The sequence below is a fragment of the Protopterus annectens genome, chromosome 3.part0 (genome assembly GCF_019279795.1).
Source record: "Protopterus annectens isolate FY-2018-M chromosome 3.part0, PAN1.0, whole genome shotgun sequence".
NCBI classification, from domain to species: Eukaryota; Metazoa; Chordata; order Ceratodontiformes; family Protopteridae; genus Protopterus; species Protopterus annectens.
Genome location: NC_056731.1, coordinates 635,577,473 through 635,599,242, shown reverse-complemented (window position 1 = coordinate 635,599,242; position 21,770 = coordinate 635,577,473). Strand labels below are relative to the sequence as shown.

The following is a 21,770-nucleotide window of genomic DNA, read 5'->3' as shown; positions in this document are numbered from 1 at the left end:
ACTGCAGCAGTGATAAGAAAGGACAGTACATTGTGTAAGATTTTACCATAGCAGTAAAAGTCCTACTTCTCACTGTTGCAGTATTGTCCTTCCCTCCTACCCCTGGTTAATTTCCATTTTCCTTCTGGCAGAGGGGTCTTTCTTTCATCCTCTTCTTCCCTTCTTGGTTGAACGTAGGACATACGGAGCCCGGAAGATGTAAAGGCTTTGGTATGCTGGCCGAACGTTTGGCTGTCCTTGGCAGAATATCCCAACAGCAAAGAATACTGCCACAATGAGAAGTAGGACATCTACTATTATGTTAAGATGTTACACAACTGGCCTTTACTGAAATAAATACAGACTGGACAACATCTAATGTTACTTTCTTATTGTTATCTTAATACGCATTTTTTTCACCGTTCATTACAGGTGCATATTTAGTGAAAACAGAATTTTATCTGTTTAGCAGTTCAACTGTTTTTGTTTATTGTTTTTCCTGAGCTCAAAAAGTATTGTTTTGATGTTCTTAAACTCCTGGCAAAACAGTAAATTATGCATTACAGATATTATGACATTGTACATACTTGGCTAGACTGACAAGTTGAGTATTGTAGATTATTAGTGTCAGCTCTCAGAACACAGACGCAGATTTTCATTACAATAAATATAAGGGAGAATAAATTTTCATACCATGCAGGTTAAAGCAGGCAAAACTATTGCTTTACAAGGGACACTTTCTGAAATACCCTTAAAACTAGATTAAATATTGGACAATGCAAGTTCAAACACGGGCTAATATGCAAATGGATCAACGACTGAAATCAGACTGCGTGATTAACTCTGTTATAGTCATTAAACAGTATCATTTATTGAAGGCAAAGAATCCAGAATTGAGGATTAAATTGAAAGTTTCAGACTTTAAAAAATATGCATTACACACACATTTATACATACACACACACTTTTGCATACAACTAAAAATGTGAACATTATGGATTTAAAGAAATAAGGCTGTTTACCTTCATTTTTTGTTTGATATTATGTAACCCAGGACTTGCAGTATGGCTTCCCTCCAACTTGGAAGCAACATCTTCTTTGCGCACAATCACTTGTTTAACTGGAGGGTGTTCGGTGTTCCTAAAGCGCTGAGATCTGTATACATCAATGCTAAAATTAAAAAAGGATACATATTGATTAAAAAAACATTAAAAAATATATCTACAACTAACTTATCAGACTGCGCCCTTTCAATGGTAAAGTGCAAGAATCTTAAAATAAACATTTGCCCTAGGACATCATAATTAGAAGCTGGATACTAAAAGCAGAAAGAGGTGGGAGAGTACAGTTCATCCGGACATTAGATGTCAACAAATGTTAAAATAAATAAAATAAAATAAAATAAATGTCAGACTAGAAGGAGAACGGGTGCAGTGTTATTACTCATCTACGGGGAACAGCTGGAGCAGATGCCCATGCTACAGACTGACCTTCTCAGATTTTGGACATCCTGCATGGGTGCCTATCCAGGATGTTGGTATAAAGCTAAAGAGACAGAAGCCTGCACTGTGCCACCATTTTTTTTGTTTTTTGTCTAGAGGAAGTCACCAGCAAAGCAAGTGTGCCCTAGCGAGTGTAGATTAAAGAGCTGGTATTCTCTGCCTTGGTGTCTCTAGGTCTTGTATACAGGACTTAGCTTTTGATCCAATCAGGTATAAAGGGGATAGGTGTAAGTATTCCAAAAGCCCTGCGTCTAAGACAAAGATATTAACTGGTTTAAGGATCCCCTTCTAGGCAAAGGGAACTGAGAAGAGGCCGCTGTCCCCCTTTTACAGAATATTCCCATGTTAGAATGCTAATGAATGAGAGAGATAATAAAATACTGACTTATTTCCTCCTCCTCCTCTTGTTAGCAGGATAAGCAAGTCCATAAATGTCTCTTCTTCAATTCCATGTCTGAAGTTTTTAAAGCAAGGGGAAAGGTGAGTGGTTATACAGCAGAGGTGATTATTTTATTCATTAAGAGTATACTCTCACAGTTGTACAATGTTCAGCCTAATAAAGGCAAAGATTTCCCATACGAAAGTCAAGGTAAAGTACATTTTAATCTTACTATAACAGTATATGTCCTTCTCTTCACTGTTGGTGTTCATAACGTTAGGGATTTCCTGCCAAAGATAGCCCAACGTCCTGCCAGTATACCAAACCCGTTAGTACTTACAGGCATTGTACATCACATGTATGTTCCCTGCTCAAGGTGTAGGGCATAATGGTGACGTGCCACCACATATATTCAGAACTAAAGAAACTACAAGAGCTCAGAGTTTAAAACTGATGTTTGACGGAATGCCCTTAAGGAGCAAGGAAAAACATGTGCATCCAGGAGAAAAAAGAAGTTGTGTCCTCACCATAACATTCCAGCTGAGTAGTTATACTTCATTTTTCTGCAACCTGTGGGTATTCGGATTCATATCGGATCCGAGCTGGCAACTTTTTTTTCTAGCATCTGCTCCAAGCTCCTCCTCCTACCTTCCCTCAGATCGAGTTTGCTGCAACTAAATACATAAGCAACTCAGCCCAATGAACCAAACCTGTATAGACAGGACAAGGTCCTGGTGAATGAGGGAGGGAAGGTTGCAGAAAAATGAAGTATAACTACTCAGATGGAACATTATGGTGAGTACATAACTTCTTTATCTGAAGTAGTTCACTTCATTTTATCTGCAGTCTGTGGGACAGAGTCCTCAGCTACTCCAATACTGGGAGGCCCTTATGGAAGGAACACTTCAGCACCAAAGGATGCTCTACCCCTAGAAATCCGATCTAATTTGTAATGGGAAATGAAGGTATGTGAATTGGCCCAAGTCGCTGCTGCACAAATGTCGTCCAAAGCAACCCTAGACCAAAAAGCAGCAGAAGTCACCATGGACCGGATAGTGAGCTTTAACAATATCAGGAGATAAACCTCTGGCTTTGTAGACATGCGAAATGCAGAGTGATCCATCTGGCCAAAGGAACCTTAGAAACAGCTTTTCCCAGAAAGGATTTGGAAAAGGAAAAGTACAGTTTTGTACCTACCATAAATGTAGATGTTCGAAGATCCACATTGCTGCAGTCCTTACACTTGGGTAGTCCGCTGTCCTCAAACAACCAATCAACCACCCAACTATATGTACAATATATAAATATGTACAACCCTTATGGTAGGTACAAAACTGTACTATGTTCTTCATCTCACATTGCTGCACCAGCCCTGGGAAAGTATGCTCAAGAAGGCTCAACCGCCATAAGCAGTCTTCCATGACAAATATTTCAACTCAGAAGTAGCTGCAGGCTCAAAGGTTGTAGAGTGAATCCCAAGCAGGAGTAGCTCTAAGAAGAACAAAGGATGAGAAAATAAAATCATAGTGGAAGAGCCACACAAATTAGGCTCAGAAACATCAAAATCTTTGCTGCTTTCCTTGTACTAGGCCTTCTAGCTTCCAAAATAACATTCAAAATATGCCAGGCTGCAGGTGTGGAATCGCATACACATGAAGATTGCTCCAATTGAAAGAAAGAGCATCCACTCTCCAAGCTGTGGGATGAAACCTTGTGCAAAACTTTGGCAGCTGATGGTCTCAATTTCTGAAATACATGAGGATCCATCTGCTAAGGAGTTCTGTGCTCCTGGCAGAAACCTTGCCTGAAGATTGAGTTGTAAACTGAGAGCAGTCATTGCTTGCCTGCATAGACCCTTGCTCGTTGAAACACCTGCCCTGGAAAGCTATTAATGCAATAACATCTCCTTCATGTTGATATGTGGCCACTTGTCTTGTATCCACTTTCCATTTAGATGAGCTCCGTCCCTTGTTTAGGTGACATTCCTGAGCCCACCACAAAATTCCTTTTGAATGCAAGGTATTATTTGAATGACAGTGTCCAGATCCTGGCAGTGCTGTGTCCATACATTTTGAGATACCAGTGTAGCTTCCTCATATGCAGTTTGGCATTGGGAAGCACCAGAATACAAGATGCCATGAACGTCCTTGCAGTCAGCTGATGAGATAGTTGATGGAAGTAAAGGATAGACTCTTTTGTTTGTCTTAAAAAGGCCATCTGGGATGCTGTATTCAGTCAACTTTATTTCGCTCAATGATGAAGAAGCTCTTCCTTCCTTGAGCCAGAATCATCAAATAAGGATAGATCTGTATTCCTTTAGCCTGAAGAAAGCAATCACTGGAGCCAAGGGCAATGCAGAGAACTGATAGTGAGAAGTCAGTTACCATCCAATGATCTTTCCCAGCAGAGGTAAAAGCTGCTGCTTTGAACTTGGGAATGTCCAGATAAGTGTTGAGGATAGAATCCAAAATTGGTCTCCACGTGTTCCCCTTGTACTAGGAACAGAGCAACAGAGAAACCTCTTGTGAGCCTCTATTCTTTGTTGAGGAGGAACGCCTGGCATGCCTTTGAAAGGAGGCAAGATCTGTCTTGGGTAATTAAACCCAATTTTCTTTGAAAAGTGCCAACCCCAAAGGTGCTGCCAGACAAGAAGGCTCTGGCAGCTGAAAAAGGTCATTGGGTCTGTTTACGAAAGGACTGACCCAGACTGTGCAGGAGAACTCCCTGTTCTAGGCCTGAAGAGCCCTGAGCTCTGCCCTACCACGCCTAGATCTACCCCTAGACTGGGAATCATACTTAGTAGGCCAATTTCTACTAAACTTTGGAGGCTCCTGCAAAAATCTTTAATAGCCTTGTCTTCCATTTTGATCCCTTCAGTGGCAGCCACCACCACATTGCAAAGAATGCTTACCCACCTGTTCAGAAACATGTACTAAATCTTGCAACCTTACAATCAATACCTACTACCAGAGCATCAACCTTAGACTTCAATTGTGAAAGGAGATAGTTTTGGTATTTCAACATGAAGTATAAACTTTTTTCCCCCCTCTTTGTCTGCAGGGCCCTAGGACTGGCACCCTGTAATACCTATCTGGTTTAACAGGAGCAGGAGGCAAAGAATCAGGATTAAGAGAAGCCTCTGTAAAACATCTTCCACTACATCCAAAACAGGAGGTATAGCCAAAAGCCTTTTCCTGGAATCAGAGAAGTCCTCCTTCCCACTTAAAAGAAAAGAAAATCCTCAGGAGGAGAAGCAGAAGGAGTAGAATCATCCACATCAGAATCAGAATAAAGTCTTCACTGAACAGCTCAGGCTCCATCCTAGGAGGGGCATAGAACCCTAATCAAAGTAATCAAATCTTCTGCCATTTTAAGCATATGCTTCTGAAGAGCTAGGACACCAACAGAAGCTAAACCTGGCCTGCCCCTGGGAGAAGCCTTGAAACAGAAGGAGAAGAATAGTAACCTGAGAAGCCCCAGCCTGACTTGCCTCCTGAGAGACCACATCTTGCAATAATAAAGTCTCACCCTGGGAACAAAGAAACCTCCGGTGGAGCCACAAGAAGCGGCCGGAGCATCGGCATTTTATAATTGCAGCACAATCCAACCTTCTAGCACAAGAGCAACAATGCCTAAGCAAGGAATACACAAAGTATGATAATCTCTATGCGGTATCTGTTTCCCACAAGAAATGCAATTATTGACTTTTAAAACTGAGGCAAGAAAAAGCCAACTTTGAACTCTGCGCGGCAAAAAGACTGAGGATCCTGACCTGATGTCAGTCAAATGACTTTGATATTCGGGCCGACCGAGGACAGCGGACTACCCAAGTATAAGGACTGCAGCAATGTGAGATGAACATCAAACTAGTCAGTCTTGCGGAATGATTTTGTTCTATGAAGATAGATGCGAAGTTGTCTATGAACATCTAACAAATGAAGTTTGTATTCATGCTTGTTTTGGAAATTAGGAAAGAAAACAGGCAGATTAATGGACTGGTTTATGTTTGCTTCAGATGCCACTTTGGGTAAGAAGGAAGGATTAGTACAGAGAGAAACCCTATCCTTAATGAAGACCAAATAAAAAGGCACGGCAGACAGGGCTTGAAGCTCAGAAACCCTCCTAGCCAATGTGATGACGACTAGGAAAGCTGTCTTCAAGGATAGAAATTTTAAATCCACCAAAGCTACAGGTTCGAATGGAGGAGCCACCAATGCCTGTAGGGCAAAGGTAAGGTCCCAAGGGGGCAATGAATCCTTGACAGGAGGGCGCAACAGAAAATGCCTTTAAGAAAGGCCTTGCACAACCTAGAAGAGGCTAAGGCAATGTTGTCTTCACCAACATGAAAATTAGAAATGGCTGCCAATTATACTTTCACTGTGGAGGAGCTAGCTCCTTGCTGAAAAATGCCAGACAAAAAATCCAACACCGCTGGAACAGGGGCTGTAAAGGAATCTAGGTTTCTCTGTGAGGCCCAAATGGAAAAACACTTCCATTTACTGCGACAAAGTTTCCTAGTGGAATCTTTAAGAGAAACCACTAGTATGGATTTTGCCGGGAATGAAAGACCAAGAGTCCTGGCAATCAACGGAATTGGAGCAACCAAGCTGTCAGCTTGAGGCTGCCCAGGTCGGGCGGGCGGACACCCGAAGGATGGGAGATTAGATCCGGACAGGGATCCAGAACCCATGGAGGAGCTAAGAGATGAGACCAGAGGAATGGGAACCAAACCTGATGAGGATAACTTTGAACCGCAGTCAGCAAGCTTTCTGAAGAAACTTCGGAATGAGTGGAAATAGTGGGTAAGCATACAGAAGCCCGGGGGGCCAAGCATGGACTAGAGTGTCTCTGGGGGCTTCCCCTGGTAAGGGAATCAGAGCGAAGAACTTGCTGCACTTCGCATTGGAAGGAGATACGTAAAGATCACAGCAGGGCTGACCCCATGCAAGGAATATCTCCTCTGTTAATGACTGTTTCAGAGACCACTCGTACGGCATCAGAATAGCCCGACTCAATCTGTCTGCTAAAATGTTGGAGCGCCCCAGGATGAGCGTTGCTATCAGAAACCAACCAGTAGAGATTGCCCACTCCCACACTCTCAAGGCCTCGCGACATAGGGGATAGGATCTGGTTCTCCCCTGCTTGTTGATATACCAGACAACAGACATGTTGTCTGACTGAATTGCAATCAATCCAAGAGGGAGGACAGTGTGAAAGGCTTCCAACGTTAAAAGCACTACCCTCATCTCTAGAACATTTATGTGTAACTTGGTCTCTGACTGGGACCATGTGCCTTGGACTGTTCTTCCGGCACAATGTCCCCCCCACCCAAGTTGGGAGGCGTCCATGGTCACTGTGGCTTGGACTGGAGATAACGCGAATGGGCGTCCTAATATTTCTGGTGAATTTAACCACCAAAGAAGGGACATCCTGCAGACGTGACTGAACCTTATGGGAAATTCCATGGGCAGGTCTAGCCAAGACCATTGAAGAACCCGCATATGAAGGCGCGCACAAGGGAGAATCGATATGGAGGCAGCCAAGGAGCCCAGTGCCCGGACAACCTCGCTCGCCTTTGGAGACTTGAAGTTTACTATTTGAGCTATGTGGCACCCGAGGTGTAAAATCCTGCCTGGAGTTAAGAACACTCATCTGCAAGGTGTCTAGCCATGCCCCAATGAAGTCTAAAACTTGTACTGGTTGCAATTGGGATTTCTGAACACTGACTGTAATCCCCAGTAGATCTGCCAACCGAATTAAGTAGTCTCGGGCCAGACAAAGCAGATGCTTGTTGGGCGCAGCGAAGAGCCAGTCGTCCAGGTAAGGAAATACCTGAATACGCTGAAGCCTCAGATGAGCCTCTACAACTGCCATTACCTTGAACTGAAAATGAGTGGCTCCCAGCCGGAAGCACAGAAACCTCCTGGAGCTTCTGTGGATCTTGATGTGGAAGTAAGCATCCTGGAGGTCTAACCAGCACATTCAGTCGCACTCTCAGAGATAAGGTAGAATGGACTGTAGGGTGACCACCCAGAATTTCTGTTTGGCTACAGACAGGTTCAAAGTTGACAGGTCTACAGTGGGCCTGAGGTCCCCGGTCTTTTTTGGCACTAAAAGAACCTTGAGTAGACACCTGATCTGGACTGGTCTGGGGGGGGGAGCTGTTTGATGGCTCGTTTGAGAAGCAGCTTTGAAACCTCAAGAGCTGCGGCCTCCCTGTGAGCGGGTGGAACATCCGGGAGGTGTTTTGGAACATTTGGAAGGGCAACAAATGGGATAGTGCAACCTCTGGATATAATCTGTAGCACCCAGCGATCTGTCGTAATTGACTCCCATGCCACTGGGTATAAGGATAATCTCCCCCCCCGACTGCCTCCAGAGTAAAGCCGGGCAACCTCTCAGGGCTGCTGATCGGGTCAATCAGAAAAAGGTTTCCTTGACCCAAAATTCCTGGGACCCCCTCTACCTCTGGGTCAGTGTTGGCGATAAAGACTTTGGGGCGACTAAGCGAATTCTGATGCAAGGTCTCGCTGAAGCCGGATCACATGTGCCAAATAGTTCAGCGCACGGATTGAAAAAGTCGCAGAGGAAAAAACGCGCTTCCCAAACCTATCCACCGACCTGGACTCCTTGTCTGGAGGGTGGACTGAGGAACTCTCCTGTGCTAGTTCCTTTTGGTGGGCTGCTGCGACCAACATAGCGTCAACTGGGGCTCCTTTTGATCAAGGTTGTATGTCAGAAGGGGGAAGATAAAATTTTGTCAAGGCGCTTGGGGATGGGCTCTACGGTGTCAGGCTCCTTCCATGCCCACGTGGTGATAAGGTCCACCAAGGAGTCCGCTGGCGGGGGCACCCAGGAAGTAGATGGGCCCGTGCCAAAGGCCTCCAGGAACACTGACATCCCCAGAAGGTTTTGGGGCTGACCAACCTCCCCGCTGGCAGAGGATCTCCATGATTTCTCTGAAGGAGACGTCTTCAGGAGGTGACCTGGGGGGAACCTTCTCCATCCAAGTCGGTGTCCGTAGTGAGGGACTCGTGGGAGTCCAAGTGCCTCCTTTTACACTTGCGCTTACGGTGACCCTCTTCAGTGGGACTCTCAGAAGAGGACTTGTGAGCCACAAGGGGTTCCTCACGGGAAATAACCTGGGGATCCTCTGGCACGGGCTGTCCTTGAGACAGGATGAAGGGAGTCATTGCCAAATCCAGAGGTGTCTGGGTGGAATCCGAGGAGATGGGCTGGGATCTCAATCCCTGGGAGAGAACCCTCTCCACCACTTCGAAGGCCGAAGGAGAGCGTACCTCCTTGGCACCCAGCAAGGAAGAAGCCCTCCCTGGATCCAAAGCAAGGGTAGCCTGAGGTCTGAGGAAAAGGGTCGGATCCAAAAAAGACAGAGCCGAAGAATCCATTCCCTCGGGTCAGACTCCCTGTCCGCGGATCCCAGAGTCACTCTGGTCCGAACTAGTCAGATCCGAGGAGCTCAAGGTAACAGCTGGAGTCGAGGTTGGGGGGTCAGCGCCGAGCTACCAGCTCTGAAAATTCTCGGATCCAAGAGCCCAGAAGCCGAAGCACAGATTAGGGAAGAAGAGATGGGGTGGAAAAACGGCAAGGAGGTCCCCCCTCTGGAGGGAGAGGGGCCTGGCAAGACTCCCATCTGTATTTGGGTCTGAATGAATCTCTGCATCATCCTGTCCATGTCTAAGTCAGTAAGTTCCGAGTCGATTGCAAAGAAGTCACAGACTCGGATATGGCTGGTCTGCACAATGAGGGCGAGGAAGGCCTCGTACCCGAAGGTTTCAATGGCTCGAGAAAAACTAGGAGACTGGAGCCATGGAGAAACTGGCCTCATGGACTTAGAAGGGGGACTAAGGAAGAGCTCCCTGTCCGGGGATCTCTTGCAAGGTCTATCCTTTTCTTCTCCCTATCCTCCTTACACCTTTCTCTGTCCTTCTCTGTCAGCTACACTGACTAACTGTTTCTTGCTTGACCCAGCACCAGAAGAAGTGGGAGTTTGAGCCCCTGTCTGGGTGGGAGGTTGGGTAGTAGGTACCGAGGCCGTGACAGATTCCAGCATAGATGCAGGGAGAAGGCCTTTAGCTACTAATTTGGCCTTCCGATCCCCGAGGGCTCTAGGATTGAACCCAATGCAGATTGCACATTGTGTCGACAAATGTGACACTCCTAAACAAATAACACAGAGTGTGTGACCATCAGCTGGGGAGAGCTTATGGCCAAAACACTGTGCATTTCTTAAATACAGATTTTGGCTGACCAGCCATGGACGTGCACCAAACACCACTACCTACAAAATCACCACACTCAAAACACACGTAGGGGAAGGGCAGGCCTAACAACTACTCTACAGAGTTTTACAACAAAAATCTTTTTTTTTTTTAAGCTCAGAGCAGATGCTAAAAAAAAGGTTGCCGGCTCTGATCCGAATACCCACAGGTTGCAGATAAAATGAAGTTAACTACTTCACATCAAGAGCTTCTCGTCAGGAGGACAAGAAAGAATAGGCTAGAGCAGAGGAAGCAGGAGGGAGCAAATACTGCAAAAGTGAACAGAAGGACATCTACTGTTATGGTAAGATTTTACAGAACTGTACTTTGTCCTTCCATATCACTCCTGAAGTATTCATAACCTAAGGGAGGACAGTAGAAAAGCTCAAGAAGCAGCTTAGGGGGAGGACAGCACAGAAGAGCCCTCCAGAAACCCAAGCAGGATAGTCCAGACAAAGCCAGCCCTTGGAATACCAAATTTGTAATGCTTAGTGAAAGTATGAACAAAGGACCAAGATGCAGCCTCAAGGAAGGAATTGGTATTGAGCCTCTTGACAAAAGCACCAGAAGAGGCAACAGCTCTGGCAGGATGAGCCTTTACTGAACAGGAAAATCATTTACTGTGAAAAGAATTACAAAAATGGCCTCAGAAATCCAGAAAGAGATGGTTTGCTTAGAAACAGCCAAACCTAGAGACGAAAGATAAAAGGAAACAAAAAGCTGCCCATACATGTGAATAAAAAGAAGTTATGTACTCACCATAACGTTCCATCTGAGTAGTTGTACTTCTTTCGGCTGCTCCAGATAGGGGTCGCCACAGCGGATCATTCCATTTATTCCTGCCCTCTGCATCTTGCTCTGTCACATCAACCACCTGCATGTCCTCTCTCACCACATCCATAAACCTCATCTTAGGCCTTCCTCTTTTCCCGTTACCTGGCAGCTTCATCCTTAGCATGCTTTTCCCAATATACTCTGCATCCCTCCTCAGCACATGTCCAAACCAACGTAATCTTGCCTCTCTGGCTTTGTCTCCAAACCTTCCAACCTGGGCTGACCCTCTAATATACTTATTCCTAATCCTGTCCACCCTTGTCACACCCAGTGCAAACCTTAACATCTTTAACTCTGCCACGTCCAGCTCTGACTCCTGCCTTTTTGTCAATGCCACTGTCTCCAGCCCATATAAAATAGCTGGTCTCACTACCCTCTTGCAGACCTTCCCTATCACTCTTACTGGTACTCGTCTGTCACAAATCACTCCTGACACTCTTCTCTACCCACTCCATCCTGCCTGTACTCTCTTCTTCACCTTTCTTCCACACATACCATTACTCTGAACTGCTGATCCCAAGTATTTCAACTCATCCACCTTCGCCACCGCTACTCCCTGCATTCTCACCATTCCTCTATCCTCCCTCTCATTCACACATATATTCGGTCTTAATCCTCCACCTCTCCAGGGTCGTCTCCACCTGTTCCCTACTCTCACTACAGATCACAATGTCATATGCAAACATCATAGTCCACGGGGACTCCTGTCTGATCTCATCTGTCAAACTGTCCATCACCATTGCAAAGAAAGGGCTCAGAACTGATAGTTGATGTAATCTCACCTCCACCTTAAACGTATCAGTCACTCCCACCGCAGACCTCACCGCTGTCACACTACTCTCATACATATCCTGTATCACTCTTACATACTTCTCTGACACTCCTGACGTCCTCATACAATACCACAACTCCTCTCTAGGCACTCTGTCATAGGTTTTCTGTTAAGTCCACAAAGACACAAACGCAACTCCTTCTGACCTTCTCTGTACTTCATCAACACTCTCATAGCAAGTTGTCTTTAACCTGTGGGAATACGGATCCATATCGAATCAAAGCCGGCAACTTTTGCTAGCATCAGCTCCGAGCTCCAAACCCATCCCCTTACCCATAATACATCTCCACTACCTTCCATCCCAAGATCGAGTTTGCTGAACATATACTGAGAACCCGAACTAAAAGATTTACTTGTGACCTATACTGCAGCCCGTAGGCTGATCATGCACCAATGTCCAGGGGAAGGAGGGAGGGACGGTTGAAGACAAATGAAGTACAACTACTCAGATGGAACGTTATGGTGAGTACATAACTTCTTTATCTGAAGTAGTTTACTTCATTTAATCTTCAACCTGTGGGACAGAGTCCCCAGCTGCTAAACTCCTGGGAAGCCCTCATAGAAGAATATTCCAGAGCACCGCAGAACCATAGGATGCTCTCCTTCTGGAAGTCAAATCCAATTTGTAATGAGAAATAAATGTATGAGATGAGGACCAAGTAGCTGCAGAACAAATATCATCCAAAGGCACTCTAGACCAAAAGGCTGCAGACGTAGCCATGGACCTAGTGGAATGAGCTTTCACTTGACCTGGAGGAGACATGCATGGAGGATGCATGAAGAAATCCATCTAGCTATAGTGACCTTCGTGATTGGCTTGACAAAAAGGGCTTATAGAAAGATACAAACAATTGATCAGATTTACGAAAATTATTTGTCCTGTGTAAATAGAATCGTAACTATGAACATCCAACATGTGGAGTTTGCATTCCATCTTGCGTAAAATTAAGAAAAAAACATAGGCAAATTGATAGTCTGATTGATATTGACTGGTGATGCCACCTTAGGAAGAAAGGATGGATTGGTTCGAAGGGAAACCCTATCTTTGTGAAAACTCATGCACGGAATTTTGATGGACAAGGCCTGTAATTCTGAAACCCTTCTTGCAGAGGTAATGGCCACCAGAAAAGCTGTTTTCCAAGATAAAAATTTTAGATCTACAGTTGCGGCAGACTCGAAAGGCGGAGCGACCAAAGCTTGAAGGACCATAGTAAGGTCCCACGGGGGAACAGGATCTTTGACTGGGGAGATGCAACAAAAAGGTGCCTTTGATAAAAGGTTTTGCACAGTCTGGAAGAGGCTAAGGAGGCAAAATTCTCACCCACATGAAAATGAGAAATGGCAGCCAATTGAACTTTGGCAGTAGAAGAACTAGCTCCATGTTGAAAGATATCAGCTAGAAAATCAAGAATGGCAGAAATAGGAGCTGTGAAAGGGTCTAAACTCCTTTGAGAGGCCCAGAAAGAAAAACATTTCCACTTGCTGCGATAAACCTTCCTGGTCAAAGACTTATGAGCAGCTACTAAAATAGATCTAACTGAGGAGGATAGTCTGGGTGTCCCAGCAATCACGGAAACTGGAGCAGCCAAGCTGTGAACTTCAGGCTGTCCAGACCTGAATGGGATCTATGATACAAGGTGGAGCCAGAAGGTGAGACCAAAGGAAGGGAAACCATACCTGGCAAGGCCAGAATGGGGCAATGAGGATCACTTTGCTCCCCTCAGATGAGCTTTCTGTAGAAACCTCATACAGAAGACTAGGAGGCCAAGCATGAAGTAGATCATCTCTGGGGAGAAGATCTGTTCAAGGCATTAGAATAGTCAGACTTAACCTGTCCACTTGGATGTTGGACCGTCCTGGGATGTGCATTGCAATGAGAAAGTGACCAGTGGAGACTGCCCATTCCCACACTCACATGGCCTCGCGACAAAGGGGGTAAGATCTGGTCCCTCCCTGCTTGTTGATATACTAGACCACTAACATGTTGTCTGACTGAATTGCAATCGTTCCCAGAGGGAGAAAGGGAGAAAGGGCCTGCAACACTAGAAGGACCGCCCTCATCTCTAGGACATTTATATGCAAGCTGGTCTCTATGGGGGACCACAGGCCTTGGACTGTCCTTCCCGAACAATGCCTCCCCACCAGAGTTGGGAGGCATCCGCTCCAAAATGTCTGGAGAGCTCATCCACCATATGAGGATAGGTCAATGGCAGTTCCAACAGGGACCAGTATTCTGCCACTGGAAGATGAGATCAGTAGATCAGGGGGCATGCATCCTCAGGTTTTGAGCTCTCTTCCAGGTCAGGAATATTTTGCACTGAAAAGTATCTATTCTGGCACCAATGTAGTCTATCATCTGTACAGGATCTAGGAGAGATCTGGATTTGTTGATTGTAATCCCCAAATACAGGGCAAGTGTCAGGAAATAATCCCTGGTTTGGGAATGCATATTTATGTGACAGTAAGCATCCTGGAGGTCTAACGAGGACATCCAGTTGCTCTTGGCAACTGACAGGTTCAGGGTAGAGAGGTCCAGAATGGGCCTTAAGTCACCCGTTTTCTTTGGCACCAAAAAAATTTCCTGTGCTGCTGCCTCCCTTTGCGTGGGTGGTACGTCCAGGAGGTGTCTGGGAGATATGGGGGAACCCACGAAGGGGATAGAGCATCCTCTGGATAGAATTTGAAGTACCCAGCAGTCTGCTATGGACTCCCATGCCACTGGGTGCAAGGACAATCATCCCCCGACTGCCTCCAGAGTAGAGCAGTCGGGTAACCCCTCAGGGTTGCTGCCCGGGTCTGTCAAAGAAAGGTTCTCAAGACCCGAAGTTCCACGGACCCCCTCTGCCTCTTAGCCCGCATCCATTCTGTCCCCTTTTGCCTCTGGGGGAAAAAGAGCCCCGAGTGCCTGGGAATACTGTCACTTCCAGAACCGCATCCTCTTTTGCCCTCTCTGGTTCTGGGAAAAGGACATTTGAGGGTTAGAGAAGCAGATCCAGATTGCAGACAGTGTCTTCCTGTCCTCCTCACTCTGGACTAATGTCTCCTTGACAGTCTTACCAAAGACTGTAAAGCCATCATAAGGGGCATTGGCAAACGACGCTTTGAAGAGTTCGGAAAATTTACATAACCTGAGCCAGGCGTTACGCCTCATGGACACCCCAGACCCAGCCCCACTAACCGCTCCTTCTGTAGCATGGGAGAGGAATCGCATAGACATGTTAGATACTGCTTTTAAAGTGGACATCTTCGCAGAGAACGAAGCCTAGTCCTCCTGCGACATGGACTTGAAAGACTCCTCCAGCTCCTTTACTAGGTCGTGTTGGGAGTCTTGTGACATGGACCAAGTAATTCAGCACACTAATCGAAAAGTTAGTACACCAGCTTCCCTAGGCGGTCCATCATCCTTGACTCTCGATCAGGAGGGTGGACCGAGGAACTCTCCTGGGCAAGTTCCTTCTTAGCGGCTGTTGCTACCACCATGGCGTCCATGAGGGAGCCCTTATTCCAAGATGGCCTATCTATGGGGGGGCTTAGGATTTTATCAGGTCACTTGGGGATAAGTCCCATGGTGTCCGGATCCTTCCATGCCCGCGAGGTGACCAAGTCCACCCAAGGATCCATGGGAGGGGACACCCAGGAAGTAGATGGGCCTGTGCCAAAAGCCTCCAGGAACACAGACTCATCAGAAGCAGGTTTGGGGGCAGACCAATCTCCCTGCTGGCTCAGGATCTCCATGATGTCTCCAAAGGAGACATCCTCGGGAGATGACCTTGGGGAACCCTCTCCATCATCTAAGTCTGTCTCCTCAGTGAGGAACGCGGGGGAGTCCAAGTGCCTCCGCTTACACGTATGCTTGCGAGACGCATCTTTGGTGGGGCTCTCCGGGGGTGGCGCTCGCAAGCCATTTGTTCCTCTGAGGGAACCGTCTGTGGCTCTTCGAGCATGGGCTGTCCCTCTGGTTAAGACGATGGGGACCGTATACAGAGCCGAAGGGGTCTGGGAGGAGTCCGAGAGGGCAGTCAGGTCTCAATCTGATGGAAAGAACCCTTTCTACCACATCGAACACCAAAGGAGAGTGAACCTTCTGAGAAACCAATAAGGAGGTAGGTCTCCCCAGGTCCGATGCGAGAATCTGAGCCGGGCCCGAGGTGGACGGCGCTCCATGGGAGGAAACCTGGCCACACAAAGTCGGAGCCGATGAAAAAGGTTCCACTCCCTCGGATCAGACACCCAAGCTCCAGCTCAGAGAGCTAGTCGGATCTGAAATGCTCCACGCAGCTGTCGGCGTCAAGGAAGCAGGTACCATTGGCGGCGACCCCCTGACCAAAGCCAACCTCGGATCAGAGTACTCCGAACCCGAAGGTCAGATCGGAGAAGAAATGGGTTGAAAGAAAGGAAGCGAGCTCCCCCCTCTGGGGGGGGGGCTGGCAAGACCCCCATCTGGATCTGTGTACGGATAAAGTGCATCATCTTATCCAGATCCATATCTGACAAGGAGCGGGTGGACCGTGACGATGCCACAGACTCCGACCTGGCGGGTCGTGGCACCGAGGCCCGATAGGCTGGACATGTCTCTTCCAGCTCCGGGGAGAACCTCGGAGATCAGAGCCGAGGGGAGTCACGGATCCGTGGAGTTTTACTAGGAGAAGCGAGGTCCGGGGACCTCTTCCTCTTTTCCGTCTTCAACTCTCTCCCTTTTTCTACCTCTCTTCTGCTCTGCTACCACAGGCTTTGGTACGGGAGGTTGAGTCCCAGCCTGGGAGGGCGGAGAAGCCAGGAGGAAGAGAGGAGGGAGAGGCAGCCACAGCAGCCGGTGTGACCAAAGCCAAAGACGAGGAAAGATAGTCGGAAGGAGGAAGACCTTTAAGGGCCAACTTGGCCTTCTTATCCTTTAGGGCATGGAGGTTAAAGCCCGCACAAATACTACACTCCACACTCAGGTGGGCCACACCCAAGCACAAAACACAGAGTGTGGCCATCCACTGGGGACACACTGTGCAGTGCTTGAACACAAGCTTTTCAGCCATCCTAATATTAGAAAGGTAGCCTTATAAAAAGACAGGCAAAATCTCACACACACACACACACACACACACACACACACACACACACACACACACACACACACACACACACACACACACACACACACACACACACACACACACACACACACACACACACACACTCGGCTACAGAAAACACATAGGAGGGGAAGCTTCTACCTACACCACAGAACAAACTAACTAACCTAACAAAAACACTAACCCTCGACGCACCAAGCGAGGGGAGGAGAAAGGGGACCTATAGTAATACCAAGAGATTTAGAAAAAATATCTACTCTCAAAAGTTTTAAACCCACTGCTAGTTGGATCTCAGAAGACACTATGTTGAAGGAAATTGTGGCAAACGAGATCTGGGAATGAAGGCAGTAGAGGTGTATTATGGGTAAGGGGAGGAGTTTGGAGCTCAGAGCTGATGCTAGGAAAAGTTGCTGGCTCGGGTCAGATACGGATCAGTATACCCACAGGCTGAAGACCAAATGAAGTAAACTACTTCAGATCTTTAGTTTTATCTAAGCAACATCTGCGTTGTCTATGCAAATCCAAGATATGAAGAACCTTCTCACTGCCAAACTGCAGAAAAGGAAAACAAGGAGGAAGATGAGTAAATTAATTAAGGGACAACTCATTGACCATCTAGGCCATGAAAGGATAAGTACGAAGAGACCCTGTCTCTGGGTAAAACTAAAAGGAGGAATAGCCATGAAAGACTGAAGTTCAGACACTCTCTTAGCTGAAGTGAGGGTTAAAAGACCAGTCATCCAAATACAATGTTGCAAGGAAGCTGAAGAAGCAGACTCAAAAGGAGCCAGAGTCAATGTTTCAAGTACAAAATTGAGGTCCCGGGAGGGCAGAATTGGCTTTCTGGGAGGTGAGATATGATGGACATCTTTAAGAAATTGCTTGACGACCTCTGGCCTCTAGATGTGAGGAGTCAAAGGCAGACAAGCAGAAATTGCTGACAGGGGACCTTTTCATTGAAGACTATGCTAACCCAGTATGGAGCACATCACACAAATAAGAGAACCAGAGGAAACTCCACAGATAGAGGATCCTGATGGAGACAGGCACCAGACAGAAAAACGCTTCCATTAAGACATACGTTTCCCCTGGTAGTGGGTTTCCTGGCTTCTTGCACGAACAAATCACATCCTCGGAAAAGGATACCTGAAAAGGATCGGAACCCTATCCCCCACAGTGTCAGCTGAAGAGTGCATAAGTGAGGATGGATAAGAGACCCCTTGTCTTGTGTGAGAAGATCCACCCAGTGAGATAACTTGTGGTGATTGTCCTGGTCAAGTGAAAAAGGGGGAACTAATGTTGTCTGGGCGAAAAGGGAATCGCTAGCAAGATTTTGGGAGAATCCTGCGTCATCTTCAGCAAGACTCATGGTAGCAGAGGAAGGCAAGAGAAGGCATATAGAAATATCCCCTTCCAAGGAAAGACGTTACAAGAGAGAGGAAGTTGTCTGTTCAGAGGGGAGGCAAAAAAAATCTACTTGAGGAACACCCCAGCAATGGACAATGTCCAGGAACACATCTCTGTGAAGCATCCATTCACAAGCTTGTGGTGCTGGACCTGCTCAAAGTCCAGCCACAAGATTTTGCTATGAGAGAATGGAAACAGCCTGAAGAGTAACTTGATACCAGGCAGCTAGATCCCATACTTAAAGAGATAGTCTGCAAAGCAGATAGGACCTTTTATCCCATTCATTGTTGACATACCGTATCACTGTGGTGTGTGAAAATTGAGGGGCCTGGGAAGAAAGAGGGTCTGAAAATCCCAAAGAACTAGAAGCAGAGTCCTCTCCTATCCTTTATCGTGATGTCATCCGATCTCTGATGAAGAAGCCAAAGACCCTGAACCTTGAGAGACATGGGGGATTCCCCCCCACTCCATCCCGTCAGAGGAGTCTGGGAAAAAAAAAAAGAAGTCCGGTCTGGAGCCTGGAAATGAAGCCCCAGGGTGGGAGAAAGTCGATACGTTGATGAACTCACCAATGAAGCTTCAGCTTGAGACAAGGAAGAAAAGAGACTGGGAAATTCAGGGGGTGGCAATGTTGGAGCCACACTGAATTGAGGAACCACTGAAGTTTTCTCATTTGGAGCCTGGCTACAGGGAGCATGGGAATGGTGGAACCCACAGACCAGAGGACCCTGAGAAACAAGGCAGAGGAAGAGGAGGCTAGAAAAAGCCAGTAAAAGACAGGGCCTTAGGGATAGAGCATCCCCATGCTGGCATCTCTGCCTGAAGCCCACAACCAAGGAAAATATGATCCTGAGAAGGTGGTCACAGAATTTCTGGAAGCATATGGTGCACCCCAGACTCTGCAACAGGAAAATAGTAAACTGGAGATCCTGAAGCAGAGCACCAAGGGAAGAAACTTGAACGAACAGATCTAGATAGGGAAAAATCTGAACATCTCTCATCCTGCAAAAGGCAGCGACAGAAGCGAGGCATTTGATGAATACCCTCGGGGCAGTAGAGAAGCAAAGGGCAAAGCAGAGAACTGGAAATGCAAGGAATGAAGAGAGAAATGCAAAAATATCCTTTAAAGGGGGTGGATGAGGATATGAATGTAGGCATCCTTGAGGTAGAGACCAGAAAGACCTGAGGTAGAAGGGGAAAAATTGTCTGAAGAGAACATTCAAAAGGAAGGAATCTTGAGAAAGGTGCTGAGCTGGGAAAGGTCCAGAATTGGTCTCCAAGTGCCCTCCTTTCTGGGAACCAAAAATATTCTGGAATAAAACTCCCTCCCCACCTGTGCAGGAGGAACAGCTTGAATGGTACCCTGGACCAAGAGAGAACTGAGCACATCTGAGAAAAGAGGAAGTTGTTCCCAAGTTAAGGGATGCCCAGAAATGGGATGAAGGGATTTCCAAACCATGAAATATCACTGGAGGAAAATGGACAGATTCCAAGAGTGATCTTTAACCAATCTGAAAGAGACCATGAAAGATGCAATTATAAGAGAACCTGGCTGAGAAAAAAGGGAAGCAAAGTGTGAAATGGAGCCTGGCTTATCTTGAAAATCAGGTTTCTGGGAAGTAGGGGTTTGAGTAGACTTGGCAGGAGGTACACATCTAGAACCACTTTTTCCCTTGGGTGGAGAGCAAGACTGCCTGTGAACAAAAGCTGACCTGAAGGGGTAATTCCTCTGAAAATTTGGAATAAGATAAAAATATATGCTTTACTTCCTACAAGGCTATACCCCTTATCCTGCAGAGATTTCAAAAGTTCAGGACCACCAAAAAGATTTTTATTATCATGCAAATGTTTGGCCTTAATGTCATCAGGTAAAGCCTAAAGACGAAGTAGAGTAATGCCTCATAACAGAAACAAAGGCAGCAGCCATGAAGGAGCTATCAGCTGCATTTGACAGATGGAGCACAACAGGGAAAGGGCAGAAGTCTTGCCCTCAGATCATCAAAAACCACTTTGGAAACCCGAGAAAGGAGGGCCAAAACATACCTGGTTATATGAACCTAGTAGTTGATGGCCCGAAAGGATAAAGTGGCAGCAATATAAACTTTTTTTGCCTAGCCTCTCCTTGACTCCACTATCTTTATCAGAAGAAAACAACTTGGTAGAGGGCAAAAAAGTATAAAAGGGTTGCCCTGAGAGCTGAGCCATTCAGATAGATACCCTTCAGAAAAAACTAAAAAGCAGTCAAAACAACAAAAACAAAACTTCCAAGACATTCAAAAAGGAAGCGGGTTCAAAGGAGGCAAGTACAAAATTCAAACACCAGGAAGGGAAGGAAGGAGAGATCTAGGGGGGGGGGGGAGTTTTGTATTTTTTGCCTTTGGCCTAAGAAATAAGTTAAACAAAAATAAAGAAAATCAAGGATAGTGAGAGAAATGATGGCTGCAGCATGAACTTTCACAGAAAAAATGACAAGACACTTGTCTATTAACTCAGTAAGGTACTGTGTAAAAAAACTCAAATTAGGAAACCGATCAAAAAAAGTCCTTGTTGTGCTCCAAAAACTCCTCAGCAGAGGATATTTGTGGGGATCACAATTTGTCTGCTCAATACATCTGCTAGTTGTCTGCAAGCTTGATGACTGTTACCCATGTAGTGTGTTGTAGTTATGTCTGTTTGTTGTTCAACTTTGTTCCTAATCAGTCCTACCTTGTTGAGCAGCCATCAGGCATACTGACTGCTAACATCTCCTTTCATGGTGATATGCAAATGTTGTAGTTTGGGGAGGCCACGGTTCTGAATCCATTTCCATTTGAAGCCCAATCCTCCTCAATCTGACTCCATCACCATCGATGTTGGGATCTGTCCCTTGTTTAGGTCCATTTCCGAGACCGACAATCCCTCATTCAATTCCCAAGGTAACAAATTCCTTCTGATGCAAGGCCTTATCGGAATGACAGTCCTACAATCGTTGAGAGAGATTCATTGTAGCTATACTTTGAGATACCATTGCAGCTTCCTCATAATTTTAGCTTGATGGAAATGACAGAATGCAAGATGCCATGAACCCCTGCAGTCAGCCTGACAGTATTCCAGTCAGCTCAGCCTATTGAATGAACCAGAAACGAAGAGCCCTTGTTTTTCTTGTTTGTCTGGGGTCAGTTGAGAAGGCTCATCTGAGAAAGCTCTCAGTGTCACGAAACACATGTCCCGAGAGGGGACTAGACTGTGACTTTGTTTCGCAAAGCCAGAATACCCTAGGCACCTTAAAACTGCCATTACATACCATAGATGTTTGTCCCTTTTGACTTTGTCCTGAGCTAGAATCAGGCAATCTCCAGATATGGATATAAAACTACCCCCAGTCTTACTTAGCTATGAAGCTGGACAGAAGCCAGGACCTTGAGAAGATAAAACCAAAACCCAAAGGGTAAGCAATGCAAATGAGAAGTGAAAGCCCGAAACGCCTGGGGAGCC

General features: G+C 46.3%; 1 protein-coding gene across 1 annotated transcript in view; it reads right to left on the bottom strand.

Annotated features, from left to right (window-relative positions):
• Window positions 1-21,770, bottom strand: part of LOC122796501 (anillin-like) — a gene marked incomplete at its 5' end in the record, with an annotated part of 1,089,678 nt that overhangs the window by 680,119 nt on the left and 387,789 nt on the right. Inside the window, 1 exon segment of the mRNA XM_044065033.1 lies at window positions 1,002-1,149. Coding sequence (XP_043920968.1) covers window positions 1,002-1,149 — 148 coding nt within the window.